The 15,994-nt window shown below is 41.4% G+C and overlaps 1 protein-coding gene across 1 annotated transcript in view; it reads left to right on the top strand.

Annotated features, from left to right (window-relative positions):
* Positions 1–15,994, top strand: part of ARHGEF38 (Rho guanine nucleotide exchange factor 38) — a gene marked incomplete at its 3' end in the record, with an annotated part of 140,111 nt that overhangs the window by 70,970 nt on the left and 53,147 nt on the right. The window contains exon 4 of the mRNA XM_080796967.1: positions 15,306–15,453. Within this exon, the coding sequence (XP_080653093.1) occupies positions 15,306–15,453 (148 nt within the window). The remainder of the gene's footprint in view (positions 1–15,305; positions 15,454–15,994) is intronic.

Here is a 15,994-nt window from a genome sequence, read left to right on the forward strand (position 1 = left end):
AATTCACAGAACAGAAGAAAATTTTTGGAAGTTTATTATTTCCAAGGTGAATCTTGTGAATTGTGAATGCTATTCTTACTTTAAAAATTAAGCTTGTGAATGCGAATGAAAATATGAATACATATTTTGGGGGAGCACAACATCTCAGTAAATTAGTATTTTTATTAAAGTAAGAAATCTATGGGGCTTCTGAGTGGCTCGGTCAGTTCAGCATCTGCCTTCACCTTGGGTCATAATCCCAGGGTTCTGGGATCAAATCCCACATGGGGCTCCCTGCTCAGCGGGGAGCCTGCTTCTCCCTCTCCCTCTGCCTGCCACTCTGCCTACTTGTGGCTCTCTATCTGTCTGTCAAATAAATAAATAAAATCTTTAAAAAATATATAAAGATAAAGCCAAGAAATCTTTGGAACAGAAATTGAGATTGTGGTGATTATGTACTAAAGCTGTGATATTCTATTAGTTGAAATGGTAACTGTAGTCAAAATTCACACAGCTTTATACATACAAAGTTAGAGTAAATGAAATACAATATGTGGAGGATAAAGTTGATATTAATTTAAAAAACAATCTTATGCAATGATGGTAATATTTTCTTTGTTACTGGTCAGTAATCAACTTTAAGAAATTGACATTTTACTCAAAATTAATGAGAAGTCTTTAGTTAAAGTATTCAACAAAGAATGAGGAAAAAGAACTACTTCAGCTTTTTAATCTTTACAATTGTAATTACTTGAAAAAGAAATTGCAAATAGGAAGACACTGAAATTTATCACTACTAAAACCGGGAGTTAGCTTTAAAAAAATGGGTTTATATGGTAAAGAAGGTTTAATTTTAAAATTCTTTAATAACATTTTGGAAAACTTGACTTATAGAAAGAAGTTTTGATGGAGTTCCTATTAAATAGAATAAAATAATATTCTGTACCAGATTTTACAACATCTACATTTGGAAAAATATTCAAAATCATAAATAGAAACAATTTATTTGGTGAGGTTATTTTGTAAAAATAAAGAAAAGAATTCAAATGGAGGCTAAAAGCTAGTACTTGTGAAAATATTTCAGCTCAAATATCTACATATTTCAATATAGAGAGATCTACAATCTGAATTTTGATATTTTTCATTTAGCAAAAGTTTTTGAGTGTGTCAGGTGCCTCTATGCTTATAGAAGAGTTTTTCCTAATTAAACATATTATGGCTTACATATTTGAGCAGCAACATACATAATGCTACCCATGAGATAAAATAAATATTGAGTTCATAGTGATATAAATAAATGAGAAAGGAAAATCTTCCTGATAGTAGATTTCAATGAGTAAATATAGAAGGAAGAGGAGAATAGAAAATCACCATTAAACAAACACTGAAATTATAATTGTTGCAGCCAAAACCACCGTTCAGTGTTTGATTTAGTGGATGAAAGTTTGAGGAGAATTTCATAGTTTCAAAGTATCTCCTGACTATTAACTTAAAAGCAAAGACAGTAAATTTTTAGTGAGAAACCAGACAGAGACCACCTTAACCAAATGACCAAGGTCAACAGTATCAAGGAATAACACACATTCCCATCATAAACCCGTGATACAAGTGAGGAGGACGCAGTACCATCTCTGTAGTACTTTTGCCCAAAATGCATGTGATCATGTTGAATCATGAGAAAACATTAGACATGAAAAAACTCAAGTGAGGGACACTTGACAAAATAATGGGTCATTACTCTTCCAAAATATCAAGGTCAGTAAAGATAAGACTGAGGAACCTCAGTGTTTTAAGACTGTGGAAGATTACTGCGGAGTAACAAAAATAATGTGAATGGAAGCCTGGATAGATTCTAGAACAGTAAAAGAATGTAGTGTTGAAATTCAAATACAGTGTTTAGTTTAGTTAATAGTTCAAAAGCACACTTCATTTCTTTTTCTGACCGTTGTACTGGTTATACAAGATCTTAAGCCGTTTGAAGGATATCTGGAAACTACCAGTACTAGTTTTGCAATTTTCTGTTAAGTATACAATTACTTCAAAATAAAAATATTATGGTTTACAGAGAAAAGTCAATCGAATGTGTTCACAGTTTTTGCATTTATCAATCATGAGTTGCAACTTTGAGGAAGATGATAGAAAAATAGATAAGGAAATGAAAACAGTAAGACCAACTGAAAACAGTTGGAGTCATATTTTAATTTCCACACATGACATATGGGCTAGCCTTGTGGCTTGGTTTGACCAATAAAATGTGGCAAAATGATGTTCTACAACAGCCTTGTGACATCCACTCTCCGCTCAAGGAGAGAGAAGGCTCAAACTACCCAATTACTTCAAACAATATGGTCAAGTCCTTGAGCATGGGAGTATGGTCTCCTCAGCCAGGTGGCCTCTGGTTATAGATTGCAAACACGTGAATAAAGCCTGCCAACAACACCTGGAGATAAGCCATCCCAGCTGAACCTTGTTCAAATTGTCAATCCAGAGAATTGTGAACAAACAGTATTGTTTTAAGCCTTTAAGTTTTGGGGTGATTTCTTTTTTCTCCAGCAATAGCTAATTAATACAGATTCACAGAGAGACATTGATTTAATTTAGGTGATGAAAAACTTGATTTAGAAAATTGATTTTGAGCTTGGACTTGATGGATTTAGAAAGGTGGAGATTGAAGCAAATGACTTTTTCTCAAAGATTTATTTATTTATTTTAGAAAGAGAGAGCATGGGTAGGAGGGGTGGACAGAGAAGGAGAGAGAATCTCAAGCCCACTCTGCACTGAGCAGGGAGCTCAACACGGGGCGATGTATCTCACAGGGCTCGATCTCATGACCCTGAGATCATGACCTGGCAGAAACAGGCACTTAATCAGCTGTACTACCCAGGCATCCCAAAGCAGATGACTTTCTGAATGACAAATGGCATAGGGGCCCCAAGGCAGCAGAGTACAGGAAATTCTCATAAAGGAGTGCAGTCTGGTGTGGCTGGAGCATGGTGCCAAGGAGACCTCCATGACCCAAACACGGTAGCCATATCAGTGCAAAGTTCACTGGCAATTTCTACCCTTACCGCTGCCCCCAGCAATTTCTATCACTAAATCTTTCACCAAAGCTCTTCCATTTCACCGGATAACCTGATTTTGGTGGGACATTTCCTAAATCATGTTACCACAAAATGAAAAGCACAGGTGTCTCATTTCTCTGTCCTTAGATGGCACGAATGAGAGGTTGTGACTCACAGCTCTAGTGCCAGAGGGAAACTTTCCAGATACCTAGATAAACCAGGAGGAGGATTTTGCTCAATAATAACCTTGGGGTTTGGATGAGGTTCAAGTTTAAGCACAGAGGCATATGTTTGTAGATATGAGAGCTCTGGGGAATTGTCTGGACTATCATGCGCAGATAGAAACTGGATTTTAAAATCTTGACTGCAGCAGCCTGTCAAATAGGAAATGGGCACTAAATCTTTAGCAAATGGGAATATGAGAGGTGGCTCTTGTTCCCACTTAAACTGAAGATTACTCTGTAACAATTTAAGAAAAGAGTGAGCAAAGACAAAACATAAAATGCTGGTGTAGGGTTTAAGAACACGAGGGCTTTGATATCAGTTCGACATTGGTTTACATCCTGGCTCATCCAATAACTAGAGGTTTCATCTCAGGCAAGTTAGAAAATCTCATTGAACTTCAGTTTTTCATGTGGAAATTTGAGTTAATAATACTCACCCTATGGAGTATTGGGGAAGATTAAGTAAAACTCCATATAAATAACGATGGCCCAGTGCCTATTCTTAATAAATATCCAGTACATGGAATTACTAATTTATTAGCCTGAGAATATTTAATTTACCCATCTACTTACAAAGCTTGACTTCTTATGAATGTAACCACGGAATGAAATGTGATTTTCTTTTCCCCAGACGTCTTGATCATGTTTTTCAAACAATCAGATTCACTGAATGTGTGTAGCTCTTAGATGCTCCCAATATCTATGCATTTTGGTGATTCATAGACTTAATAAGCCAATGCATTTTCTTCTATAAAGCATGACTGAACATATCAAGTATCATTTCCACATTCAATAGCGTGAACAGCAATGAACAACAGTGCAGCAGACACTTTCCAAAGATGGCCCTCAACAGATCACGCCCCCTGGTATTCACCCTGCTGTGCAGTCTAGTGCCATATTGACTCTGGACTGGCCCTGAGACTCATTGACTCCTACAATGCAGTGGAAGTGATGCTGTGTCAGAGCCTGGGGGCCTCAGCCTTTATAAACCTAGAAGTTTCTACCTTAGTGATTTGAGGAACTTGCATTTAAGAAGTCCAGATAACCCTGCTGGAAATATCACATGTAGCAGTCAGATGGAAAGAGGTTAGACCTGAGACTATGTAAGAAAGTGGCCCAGCTGTCCCAGCATCCCAGCTGAGGCCAGCCTCCCTGCTGTCCCTGCCAAGGCACCAGCTTTGTGAATGAGCCATCTTGGACCATCCAGTCTGTTCAGCCCTGGGCTGACTGCAGCCCCAGCAGGCATCAAAGGGAGCGGAAGAACCTCATGGCTGATTCCAGCCAACTCACAGAATTGTGAGAGAAAATCAAAACAGTTGTTTTAAGGTACTAAGTTTTGAGGTGGTCTGTCACATAGACAGATACCCCAAATGGAGCTTGTAATCTCTTATCTACATTTGCAACAATGCTATAATGTTTCAAATATTCAAAAAAAGAAAAGAAAAAAGACGGAGTTATGACTAGGTTTGGGTCTACCTTAGGTGCTTAGCTCCTGCACACGGTACTGAGAACCAGAGCTGAAAGAAGCTTGTGGTAAAGGAACTGCAATTTCTCGTTTGCCTTTTCCTGAGGGCGAGTTTATCCTTTGAGAGAAGGACAATTTAGAGCTTTCTGTTCTTTGAAGGTGTAGTGGTGATGCACTGTTGTTCTACGGCAGTACTTTGTTCTCCTAAAGCAATGTCTCTTGTATGTTCCTGAAGCAGGAATCTGTGCCTTTAGCAGTGATTTTGTGAGAAGGGCTTTAGTCACTGATAATTCATGTCCCTTTGCCATGTGGAAGATGCCGCCAAGTAGCTCACCTGAATAATTTTTCTAAAGAGTGTGTGTGCGTGCATCTGTGTGTGTGTGTGTGTGTGTGTGTGTATTGTAGTCAGGACACAGATAGGTTCGACCTAGCTAATTCTGGCCAGTGGGGACAGGTTGGGGGTACCCCAGACCTGCGCCCTGGAATGTGTGAGGTCAGTAGGGACAAGACTCAGATGCAGCAGCTGGAAGGTCAGGGCATTTTATTCGAAATGTTAACAGTAATAGAAAAGCTATCAGCTTCAGAGAATGTGACAGGAAAAAAAAAGGTTTTCTTGCGGGGGTGGGGGTCAAGGATACCCAAATCCATACAGGAGAAGACAAATCAACCGGAGGCAGGGAACAGCGGGATACAATGTGGGTTGGGCTTCCAGTCTCCCGAGTGCAGTCAAGCGGGGTCGCAGGGCTACAAGGACTTATTTCTTGTAGTAAAAATAAAGCCAGCGTGGCTTAGTAACAAGTTCTACAGTTCTGCTCTCTGAGGAGAATGGGAAGCTCCAGGATGCTGTGCTGTGGGGCCGGCTCACAGAAGTCAGCGCTTCGCTGTGCAGGCAGACCTGAACGGAGCCGTGAAAAATCAGGTATTGTACAGAATACACGTAGAAATGAAGTCCTAAATCCTACAAACATTAAGAGTTCCATGAGACCCTGAACACTTTCCCCATAGCCAGGGAGTGAAAGTGAGAATTGCATTTGCAGGGGTGCAAACCTCGCAAACCTTAAGGGTGCACAGCAGCCCAGAGGGAACATGGCCTTTGGTGGGAGACAAATCTGGGCTTTCATTCCAGCTGTCACCACGAGTTCTGCAGCCAATGCCGAGTCACTCAGATCAGTGAGGACTGTACTTGCCCCCCAGGACAGAAAATCCACCAAGAACAATTAACCGAAAAGGGGCCTTTTTCCTCACAGAACAAGAAATCCATAATTCAGTAGCTCAGAACTGGGGCAGCTGGGGTTGGCTCCTCACAGCCTTTTCCTTCCTAGTACTTAACGTACGGTGATGTGTGGTGTGTGGCCTCCTAGTCTCACAATGGCTGCTCTACTGCCAAGCATGGCTTCCTTCAGGCAGTAAAGCAAACCACCTCCTCCTGAGGCTTTTTTTTTTTTTCCATCTGGGAAGAATAGAAGTCCTTTCCAGTTCCTTCAACCTGTATCTCATGATTTCATTTCACACACACATTGCTGCATCTCACACACAAACACATTCACACACAAATACACGCTAGCACACATCCTTGGGCACCCTGACCACCAGAGACTGGAGAAAGGTCAGTATTTTTAAGTGGGTGTGTTGCCGGTCTAACGTTTGTTAGTTTGGAACAAAGAAGAATGGATAAGCAGCTAGGAATGGATGCCACATTCATCTGTTCAATGGGAACTGAGATGGGAATTTCAAATTGGGAATTTCAAATTTCAAATGGGAAGAGCAAGTCCTCCAAGAGAACAAGACTTGGGCACCTGGGTGGCTCAGTGGGTTAAGCCTCTGCCTTCGGCTCAGGTCATGATCTCAGGGTCCCGGGATCGAGCCCCGCATCGGGCTCTCTGCTCAGCAGGGAGCCTGCTTCCTCCTCTCTCTGCCTGCCTCTCTGCTTACTTGTGATCTTTGTCTGTCAAATAAATAAATAAAAATCTTTAAAAAAATAAATTAAAAAAAAGAGAGAGAGAACAAGACTTGAAGAATACTCCCAGAACATAAGCTCCAGGAGGAGAGGAATTCTTACCTGTTTCACTACTGATGCTTTGCCAGCATTTAGGACATTGTCCTCAAGTGGAATGAATGTTGGAGATAGTGAGTAGTGTCCAGGGCCCTACTAGCTGTCACACAGAAGGGTCGCGGTGATCATGGTTGCTGTGGTTGTCACCACATCTGCCTGTGGTTGGTCCTACATTAACTTAGAGGCTGGCAGGTGGTCTAGAGCCACTAGCTGTAGCCAAGGCTCACACCTTTGAGAGAGGTATATACTAAGGTGAGAGAAATCAAGAATCATGGGTTGGTTGGTGTAAGAACAGGGTCATCAGTGCTCCCCACCTTGAGGAGGGAAAAGCTATTGTACCTCTTCCTAATCCAGGCCCAGAAACCTTTTAGCTTTCAACTCTCAGAGAGCTAATGTTTTTCTAATGTGCCACTTGGTCCAGAAAATCCCCACTTAGAGTTAAATATCCAGGAAATCAAAAAGGCTAGGGAAGAGACCATGAGTTATCACCAAAATAAACAGTGGTATTCTAGAATGTGAGCATTGGAGCAATACTTAAAGAACATCCAATCCAACCACTTCAGTGCAAGAGCCTGATTGGCCCCAAATGCCATCACTAACGGTGGAAATAGTCAGAAGGAGACTCTAACTCTTCTTCCATGACCACTGATGCTCCCCAGTTAGTCCTGCCCTGCTGCCAGCTACCTCCCACTGCCAGAGGGGTTGGGTGGTGCTGCCTCAGCTGTAGAAAGGCCTCTCCTTTAATAGACCCCATTGCAATGATTACATTGTCCTCCTGCCACTGGACACAGCAATGGCCCTAGGACAGGATCATACACCCCACAGTGGCTCCCCTCCTTTCTCTTTTTTCTCTTCACAGCTTAGCGAGCCTTACTGGTTCCACTTCCTCACCTCTCTATCTCACCTCACACTATGCCTCTGGAATTGCTGTTACCATGTCACCAGAGACCTCAGGATTGTCAAATCTCATTGTCAAATCCATTTTTTCTGAACTTATCTTACTCTAGAGCTTCTGAGAATTTTTTACTGAAATATTCCTGATACCAGAAGAAAAATAGGAGCCCCAGGGAATGTAGAGTTATTACCCAAAGCCACTGCCACAGACATGAAACAACTTTGAAGTCTCATTTTCTCTTAAAAACTCACAAAAATTTTCCATTCTCTTTTCTGTGAAAAGGGTTGTTTTTTCCAAATGTCTTCATGAAATTGATACTCGGGGGTTTACTTGTGTTTCTCCCATGGTTGCATGCACCACCTGGCTCCTGTGTTTGGTAAGAATTCTGTAACCCTAACCAGGGTCGCTAGGGTATCCTCCATTGTCAGGTTTATTCCCAGGTTAGGCAGGAACTAAATGAGACCAAAGGTCCATAGTAGTGATTTCTGTAAGCAGCGTTTACTCTTTCCCCCATCTCTTTCTTCTTGCTCTACCCCGTCCTGGAGAACAGAAGGGCACTAGGAAAGGAAGGAAGGAAACATATCCATGATCTGGCATTTGGCTGACTAATCCATTGCCTTGTTCATGGTGGACAGAGAAAGCGCTGATATCTCTTCCTGTTGACACAGGACACTAACCCATCATGGCAGCTCCACACTCAGGACCTAATCTAAACCCAATTATCTCCCCAAAGTCCCACCTCCAAATACCATCACACTGGAGGTTAGGGCTTCACCATACGGATTTTAAAGGGAAATAAACACCCAGTCCATAACACTCTTAATCAGTAACAATTTAAGTAACATTTTCATCTGATTTTTGAGCTAGATTTTACAGGGAGTAAAGAGGGTCACTTGAACTGTCATGATTTCTCCTAAAACATTTTTTTATGGAAGGAGAAGAAACAGTGTGTTGATTAGAATTAAGTTCAGCCAGTAGAAACAGCAAACAAAACAAAGCGTGACTAGCCTAAATAAGAGATGTCCATTTCTCTCTTGTGTAATGGTCTAAAGGCATGTATTTTGGGTCTATATGGCAGCTCTGCTCTGCAAAGTCCTCTGGGATGCAAGCTTCTTCCAGCTCACACTTAACTTTGTCTTCATGGAGAAGGTAATGTCCAGAAGAACAAAGGAAAGTATGGAGAAGAAGGGGTAAATGATAAGCTATCTGCCTCTTAAAGTTCCCGCATTTTGTCACAGGACAACTTTCTGTAGACTTTCGTTACATGACCACCCCTATTGCAAGGGAGGCTAGGAAATGAAGTTTTTATTTTGCTGCAGGCAAAAATGGTATTGCTTCAAGGGGAGTGCTGACACTGGGGGACAACAACAAGCGCTGTTACCCACAGACTTATTTGCCATATTCCTCACTATTTTGCCTTTGGTTTGGCTAACACCAATCCTAGTTTTCCTCCCTTTTCTCTGATTGTCTTCTCAAGCTCTGTGCAGAATCTTTTCCCTCTAGGCTCCCCTCAGTGTCAGTGTTCCCCAGCACCTGGTCCTCAAGCCCTCTTATCACTCTGTAGACTTTCTTGCATGATCTTATCAAAGTCATGGCTTCTGTGTCCTCAGTTTTACATACCTACACCTCTTTTCTGGAACTTTTCCCCCTGAATCCCAGACTCACATATCCTAAATATATTTTGGGTGACTCAACTCAGTACATCTAAAATTAAACTCATCGCCTTTTCACATAAACTCTCTGTATCTTATCATTGTATATCTACATTCTCACTGAAACCAGAATCCAGGGATATAATTGGAATTCTCTTCATCTCACATATATTGATGTCCGTTTTCTTGCCCTCTTCTCCATCCTCTCTGCTTTTGCTTCCACTGGTTATAGCTACCATCCATTGGGCATTTGCACAGGCCAGCTACTGATGTGTTACACATTTTAATTCACTTAATCTTCAAACAGCCCTACTATTATTGTTGTTCCATCTTACAGATCAAGAAAGTAAAGAACAGAGAAGTCAAGTAACTCTCTCAAATGTCACAGGAGTGAATGGTAAAGCCAGGATTTGAAAACAGGCCATTGATTTTAGCACACTCTCTCTTAAGTGCTAGAACTTCCTTGCAAGCCCTCATTATTTATTTCTTGTATTACACAGAAGCTTTTTAATTGTATTCTCTCTTCTAGTCTCACTAACTCCTCCCTCAAATTCCATCTTTCATACGATTACCACTGTAATCTTCTAGAATACAATCTAATCATGTTAGTCTGCTCCTTAAAATTAATCATCAGTGCTTCTCCATTACCTGCAGGCTACAGTCCCAGCTCCTTAATGACATGCAAAGTCCTTCATGATTTGACTCTTGCTTACAAATACAGCCTCTTCTGGAACTTTACCACAGACGTGGCACTGTCCAGCCATACTAGACCACTCCCTAGACCACTCCTTCAGTGTGTCTTGGTGCTTGTGTTCACTCAGAGCCCCTGTATCAAGGGCAGGCTGTTATAGAAATTGTCAACAAGTACGCAAGAGCAGAACAAATGACCCTCCATATTTTTGTTTTTGTTTTAAAGATTTTATTCATTTAATTGACAGACAGAGATCACAAGTAGGCAGAGAAGGAGGAGGAAGCAGGCTTCCTGCTGAGCAGAGAGCCCAATGCAGGTCTCGATCACAGGAGCCTGGGATCATGACCTGAGCAGAAGGCAGAAGCTTCAACCCACTGAGCCACCCAGGCGCCCCTGACCCTCCGTGTTTTATATGAAGTACTTACCGTACTGGTAAATAAATAGTTTACTCTTACTGGCCTTCATAACTTCCTGAGGGAAGTGTTGGTTCTTTGTATCTGCAGTACCTACCAATGTGCTTGGTAAGTAATAGTCCCTCATTAAATTGTTGTGAAACCATGATGAAGTAACTGCTTCATTCCGTTTTATGCCATTTTCTTAAACAAAGTCTAGGACACAAAGATCTCTTGAATATCACTGTTCGTACCCTGGGTTACTGCCCTGCAGGGGAAATTCATTTTTAAGCGGGGTCAGAATAATAGAGAGGCCATATTGTTTGGTATGGCACATCTTGGCAATGGACATGAGGGTCTAGACGTAAAGAAAAGGTGGTCCAAGAAGAGAAACATGAATATATTTAGATTAGTGAAGGGAACAATTTGCAACACCTGAGTAACAATACCAGGACATAAAAACATGTTCAATATTTTGGGGAGTTTGTCGAGGAGATAACTAAGAGGGAAAAGGGGCATTCCCCCCCCACCACCACCATGGTGATTGTTTTGGGGGAAAGCCAATGCAGAAATTCTTGAATTGTAGAATTTTATTTTATTTTTTTAAAGCACACGATAGTTATATTTATTTTACAGTGTTCTGGTGCTTTTGTGACAGGCAGCCAGAAGTGAAATTACCTTCACTGGTCTTGGCTCAGTCCTTCCTTCATTCCTAATCATCCCTTCAAACCCACATCCATTAGACAGAGCAGTTGTCCTTCACCACTAAGGAAACGCAGCCCAGAGTTATGTTACCGTGGAAACAGAATCACTTTTTTGCTGCGAGATACATCGCTTTATCTGCATTATTATGAAGCAGAATACATTGGCAGGGCTGGAAGGGGAATCAAATATTCTGCCTGCCAGTGTTGTACTTGGCCTTTGGGTGAATAAATGACTTTCAATTAGAGTGCTTAAATATCTTTTAACTTCAGTAATTGTTATTAGAGCCCCAGCAGAATTTTACTTGGAAAAGAGTAAAAATTTTGACTCTGCTGTTAAGGAGAGAACTATAAATTCTTCCAAACTGTGCCATTTCTGTTAAAATGTGTGTGTGTGCACGTGTGTGTGTGTGTGTGTGTGTGTGAATTTAGAATTAATGGTTTCATTGTGTGTAAAATAAATGTCTTTGTCCCTTGTTTTTTGACTTTCTGACTTGATCCGACTGCAGATTTATGAGGTCATCCTTACCTCTTCCTTTCTTTGTCTCGACTCTAAACTGCTTTGTAGTGAAACACATATATTTACAATCCCATCCTGGGTTGGGCTGTTTGTCTCCAGATCCTCTCTTCTTAACTTGCTGCTGAACTTCCTCTAGGCCTGCCACTTGCTCCCACTTCCAGTGGTGATACCCTCCCTCCCCTAGCCCTCACTCTCATTTGCCCCGCTGGCTCTGTTCCTAGGAGGCTCGCCTCATCTCCTGCCAACTTTAAATTTAGTTACAATCTTGTTTTATTTCCTCTTCTTGTAACTTCTCTGTTCCTTATTATTTGCGTTCCTGTGTTGAAGACCAGATCTGCAAGAATTACCCTGGTAGAAAGATCAGTTCACTAAAATCCCAGGAACAAAACAAAAATCCCTCATTCCTTCAGTTCCAAAGATGCTCACAAATACTGTTTCCTTATAAGTTCAAAGAAAAGCACTATTAAAAAACAAACAAGACACACACACATGCACACATGCACACACACGTGTAGTCTACTAGGATCACAGGAATATCCCATATAATGGGAAGGGAAGAAAAGTCTCTTACAGGTTGGATATAGATTAGAACAGAACGTGATACTTTAGAAGTACTAGTGTTTTAACTGTAGAGAGAGAAGGGTGGCTTTAAGAGACGAGTGATGATTATTGAGCAGATAGTTTGTGTTGTACCCGAGTTTTCACGTCCGAGAGACCACCAAGGAGCCAACACCAATGCAATCACACAAGGGTTTATTTAACAAGCTTAAGCTTGAGCCCAAGTATACCCGACACAGTGGAGTAGGGACTTGGACCCCAAACCAGATTACAGTCAGAGTTTTTAGCAGAGTAAGGGTGGACTCGGCGGTGGGTGAGGGCAAAGGGGATTAGGGATGATGTAAGTCTCTAAGGAATTTTGGAAGCAAGGTCTCCAGGACCTTGAGGGCTAGCTATTGTTGGGAGAAAGGTTATTTATTACCAGTAATAAAAATCTTCTCGTGAGACCCGTTAGATGTATATCAGTGGGTCATGTACTTGGGAATGATTGCTGACACTATCTTGGAGGTTTAGAGATAAAGTTTCCTAAAGGAATTATTAAAGTAGACTTACAGGATCCTGGTTGGACCTGTTGGAGTAGGGGGTCGGTCAGGCTAGGATTGTCCTTAGCAAAACCTCAAGGTGAGGGCAGTTGAGTCCCCAGGGGAGAGCCACTCTGTCTGTTTCAAGGGCTTGTCAGTAGGTGAGGAATTTTAATGATTTTCTTCTGTCTCTGTTTCCCACATCATTCCCCCCTGAACAATTTTGACCCTTAAATCTTTAAGGTTGTTGAAGGTGGAAGGTCTCATCTTCTGTAAGTTCTTCCTGCTGAACAGGGGCATAGAGTTGTCCCTACCTACTCGGGTCAACACTGGTCAGTTGGGGAATGTGTAGGGGAGTTATGAAAGACAGAGGCAGCTGAGTCCAGGGGAGACCGCTCAGGTGATTTTCCCAAGTGGAAAGTATCATCTGTGGAAGTTATGACAGCGAAGGAGTTGAAGTCAGGTGAGGAGACATGGGAGAAAATAGCAAAACATGATTAGAGTTTAAAAAAAGAAAATGAAGCTCAAATAAGTTTTTTTGCTATTTGACAAAAAACCCTTTTCCAGTCCAGGGGTTAAACCCATCATTAAAGGAGAGAGGGACTGTTTAAAGTGCTAACCTGAGTAGGTCAGAACCCAAGAAATATTTTTCAATAATCTGGAACATCAAGATGGCTGCACTTATGTCAGGGCTAGACTCGAGGTGGGTACAGCCTTGTTTTTCTTGGCCTCCACAGTTTGTTACAAGTATTTTATATCTACATTCCATTTAATTCTCAAATTCATCCTCAAGAGTGATGAGAATCTACTCAGTTGCCCCCAAATCCTAGATGACAGTGATTTCTGATTCTGAGTTCAGGGTATTTTCCAACTGCTTCAGTTTGTATGTGTCTGTCCAGCAAAGCTCCGACGTGTGGAGAGCTAGCAACACATAAGTAAAACTGAGGGGAATACAGCCTCTAATCCTAGCTTAGCCTCCACTGGACAGGACTATGGGAAAATCATTTATTTGTTTCAAATTCAGATTTGTCCTTCCTTATTTAATAGGGATAAATAACCTCTTATCTCCTCATATTAAGTGGTTAATGTGGGCAAAGCACACTTTAAGTACAAAGGACATTCTATTTCTATAGGAAGAATGACAAACTGTTGTTACTATAATAGGTGCAGGTTGGTATGTTCGTGTAACTCCCAATCAGTTCAGTCCAAAATCATTGTCAATCCCAAATATGCAGACTCCATCACATATTTTCTCTGTGTCTCCCAAATCATCTTAACATAGTGCTGGGGTGTGTAGTGGATGCTTAATACACATTTTCAAGTGATGGAGTGGGTGATTAAATCCAGCTATTGTTCAATATCTACTTGAGTCATTAGTTACAGATGCAATTTTATTATAATATCAAGAAGGATTCCTTAAATGCCTGGATACAATTAGCCCAAGTTGCTTTAAGAAGATACAGTCATAACTCTGGTTTATAGTATTATCCAACTGAGGTTTTCTTTCTTTTTTTTTTTTTTTTAAGATCTATTTATTTATTTTAGAGAGAGAGAGAGACAGAGAGAGACAGAGAGAGTCGGGGTGGGGAGGGGCAGAGGGAGAGGGAGAGAGTATCTCAAGCAGACTCAGCACCGAGCACAGAGTCCCACACAGGGGTCTATCCCACAACCCTGAGATCACGATCCGCACTGAAACCAAGAGTCAGACACCTAACCAAGTACGCCATCCAGGGGCCCCATCCGATTGAGTTTTAACAGAAATAATGGCCAATTCTTTCTATTATAACATATAAGGAAATATTTTATTTCCCTAAACTCCATTGCTTGCCTTTCAGAGAATCTCAGGAAACGTTCGTGGAATAAATAGCAAAAAATAATACCTAGACCCTGAGATTTCACTTTCTATACCTCTAACAAATTAACAATAACTACTCCATTTTGAGCATTTACTGTGTATGTACTGTACACACACTACCCCGTTCATTTTCGTAATGACCCTCTGAAATTGAATCTATTATTGTCCCGTGTTATAGGTGAGGAAACAGATTCAAAGAGTAAAAATAACTTGTCCAAATCATAATCTGCCCACGTCTGTAGCACAGCCAGATCCAAGCCCATACGGGCTGATTCTAAGGTGTTGCTTTTAACCAGGATCCTGCATACCAGCCAGGTGCATAAATCACCTCTGAGAAAACCAGCTTTCTTTTGCTGCCTGTCTCCATTAAGCTCTTCATCCTTCATTTTATAAAAGAAAGGAAGGAAGGGAAGAATGAGAGAGAAAAGACGGAAAGAAGGAAGGAAGGAGGGAAGGAAGGGGGGAAGGAAAGGGAAAGAGAAAGAAAAGGGGAGGAGAAAGGGACAGAGGGGCCTGGAAGGGAGGGGAGGGAATGAGAGGGGAGGAGAGAGAAGGGAAGAGAAGGGAAGGGAAGGGAAGGGGAGGGAAGGGCTGTTGTCTACCCCTTCTGAGAAACCTGGGGATAAAATGGAACGTATCCAACTTGCTAATACTGATCACATTGCCCAAGAATAAATATGTAGAGTGTCCATTTGGTCTGACTTGACGTCGTTTTGCCTTTGTCTTGCATTTATCAGGAGAAGTATTCTTGCAGATTAAAGGACCACTGGAAGAGATTTATAAAATCTACTGCTACCACCATGATGAGGCGCACAGCATACTGGAATCCTATGAAAAGGAAGAAGAGCTGAAGCAACATTTGAGCCACTGTATCCAGTCCTTAAAGTAAGGCTTTTTCAAACGATGATTTCCATGCCTAGCAGGGAACATTTTAACTGGATGTAGATGAAAGTTCCCACATAAATCCTACATTTGATGAAGCTTGCTGGGAGCTCTACTCTGTGTTCCCTTTATGAAAAGCTGACATGCCAGAAACCCTGATTGACTTTTTCCTCCCCCCCCCCGAGCATGACTAAAAATAACATCAGGGATGATCCGGGGCTCTGTAGAGAGAGAAAAATGCAATATCAAAAAATGAAATGTGGAAGAAAAAGCCCTTCTTAAAGCTGTTGTTACCTGCCTGCCCCCACATGAGACAGCATTGGAACATGTAGAAAAATAAAGTTACTGAAGGTCCCATGGCTCTCTGCATGGCTCTCCCCTTCCCCTAGATTCACTGTGGGGAAAGAGGGGAGATTGGTGAGGACAGGACAGACCCTGTTAGTTAATTTCAGAAGAATTAATCATGACTTCCTTCCTCATCCCTAAAGTCTTGGTGCTACATAATATATATATATATATATTTAATCAGGAAGAAATTATTCAC

The sequence above is a fragment of the Martes martes genome (genome assembly GCF_963455335.1).
Source record: "Martes martes genome assembly, chromosome: 2".
Taxonomy (NCBI): Eukaryota; Metazoa; Chordata; class Mammalia; order Carnivora; family Mustelidae; genus Martes; species Martes martes.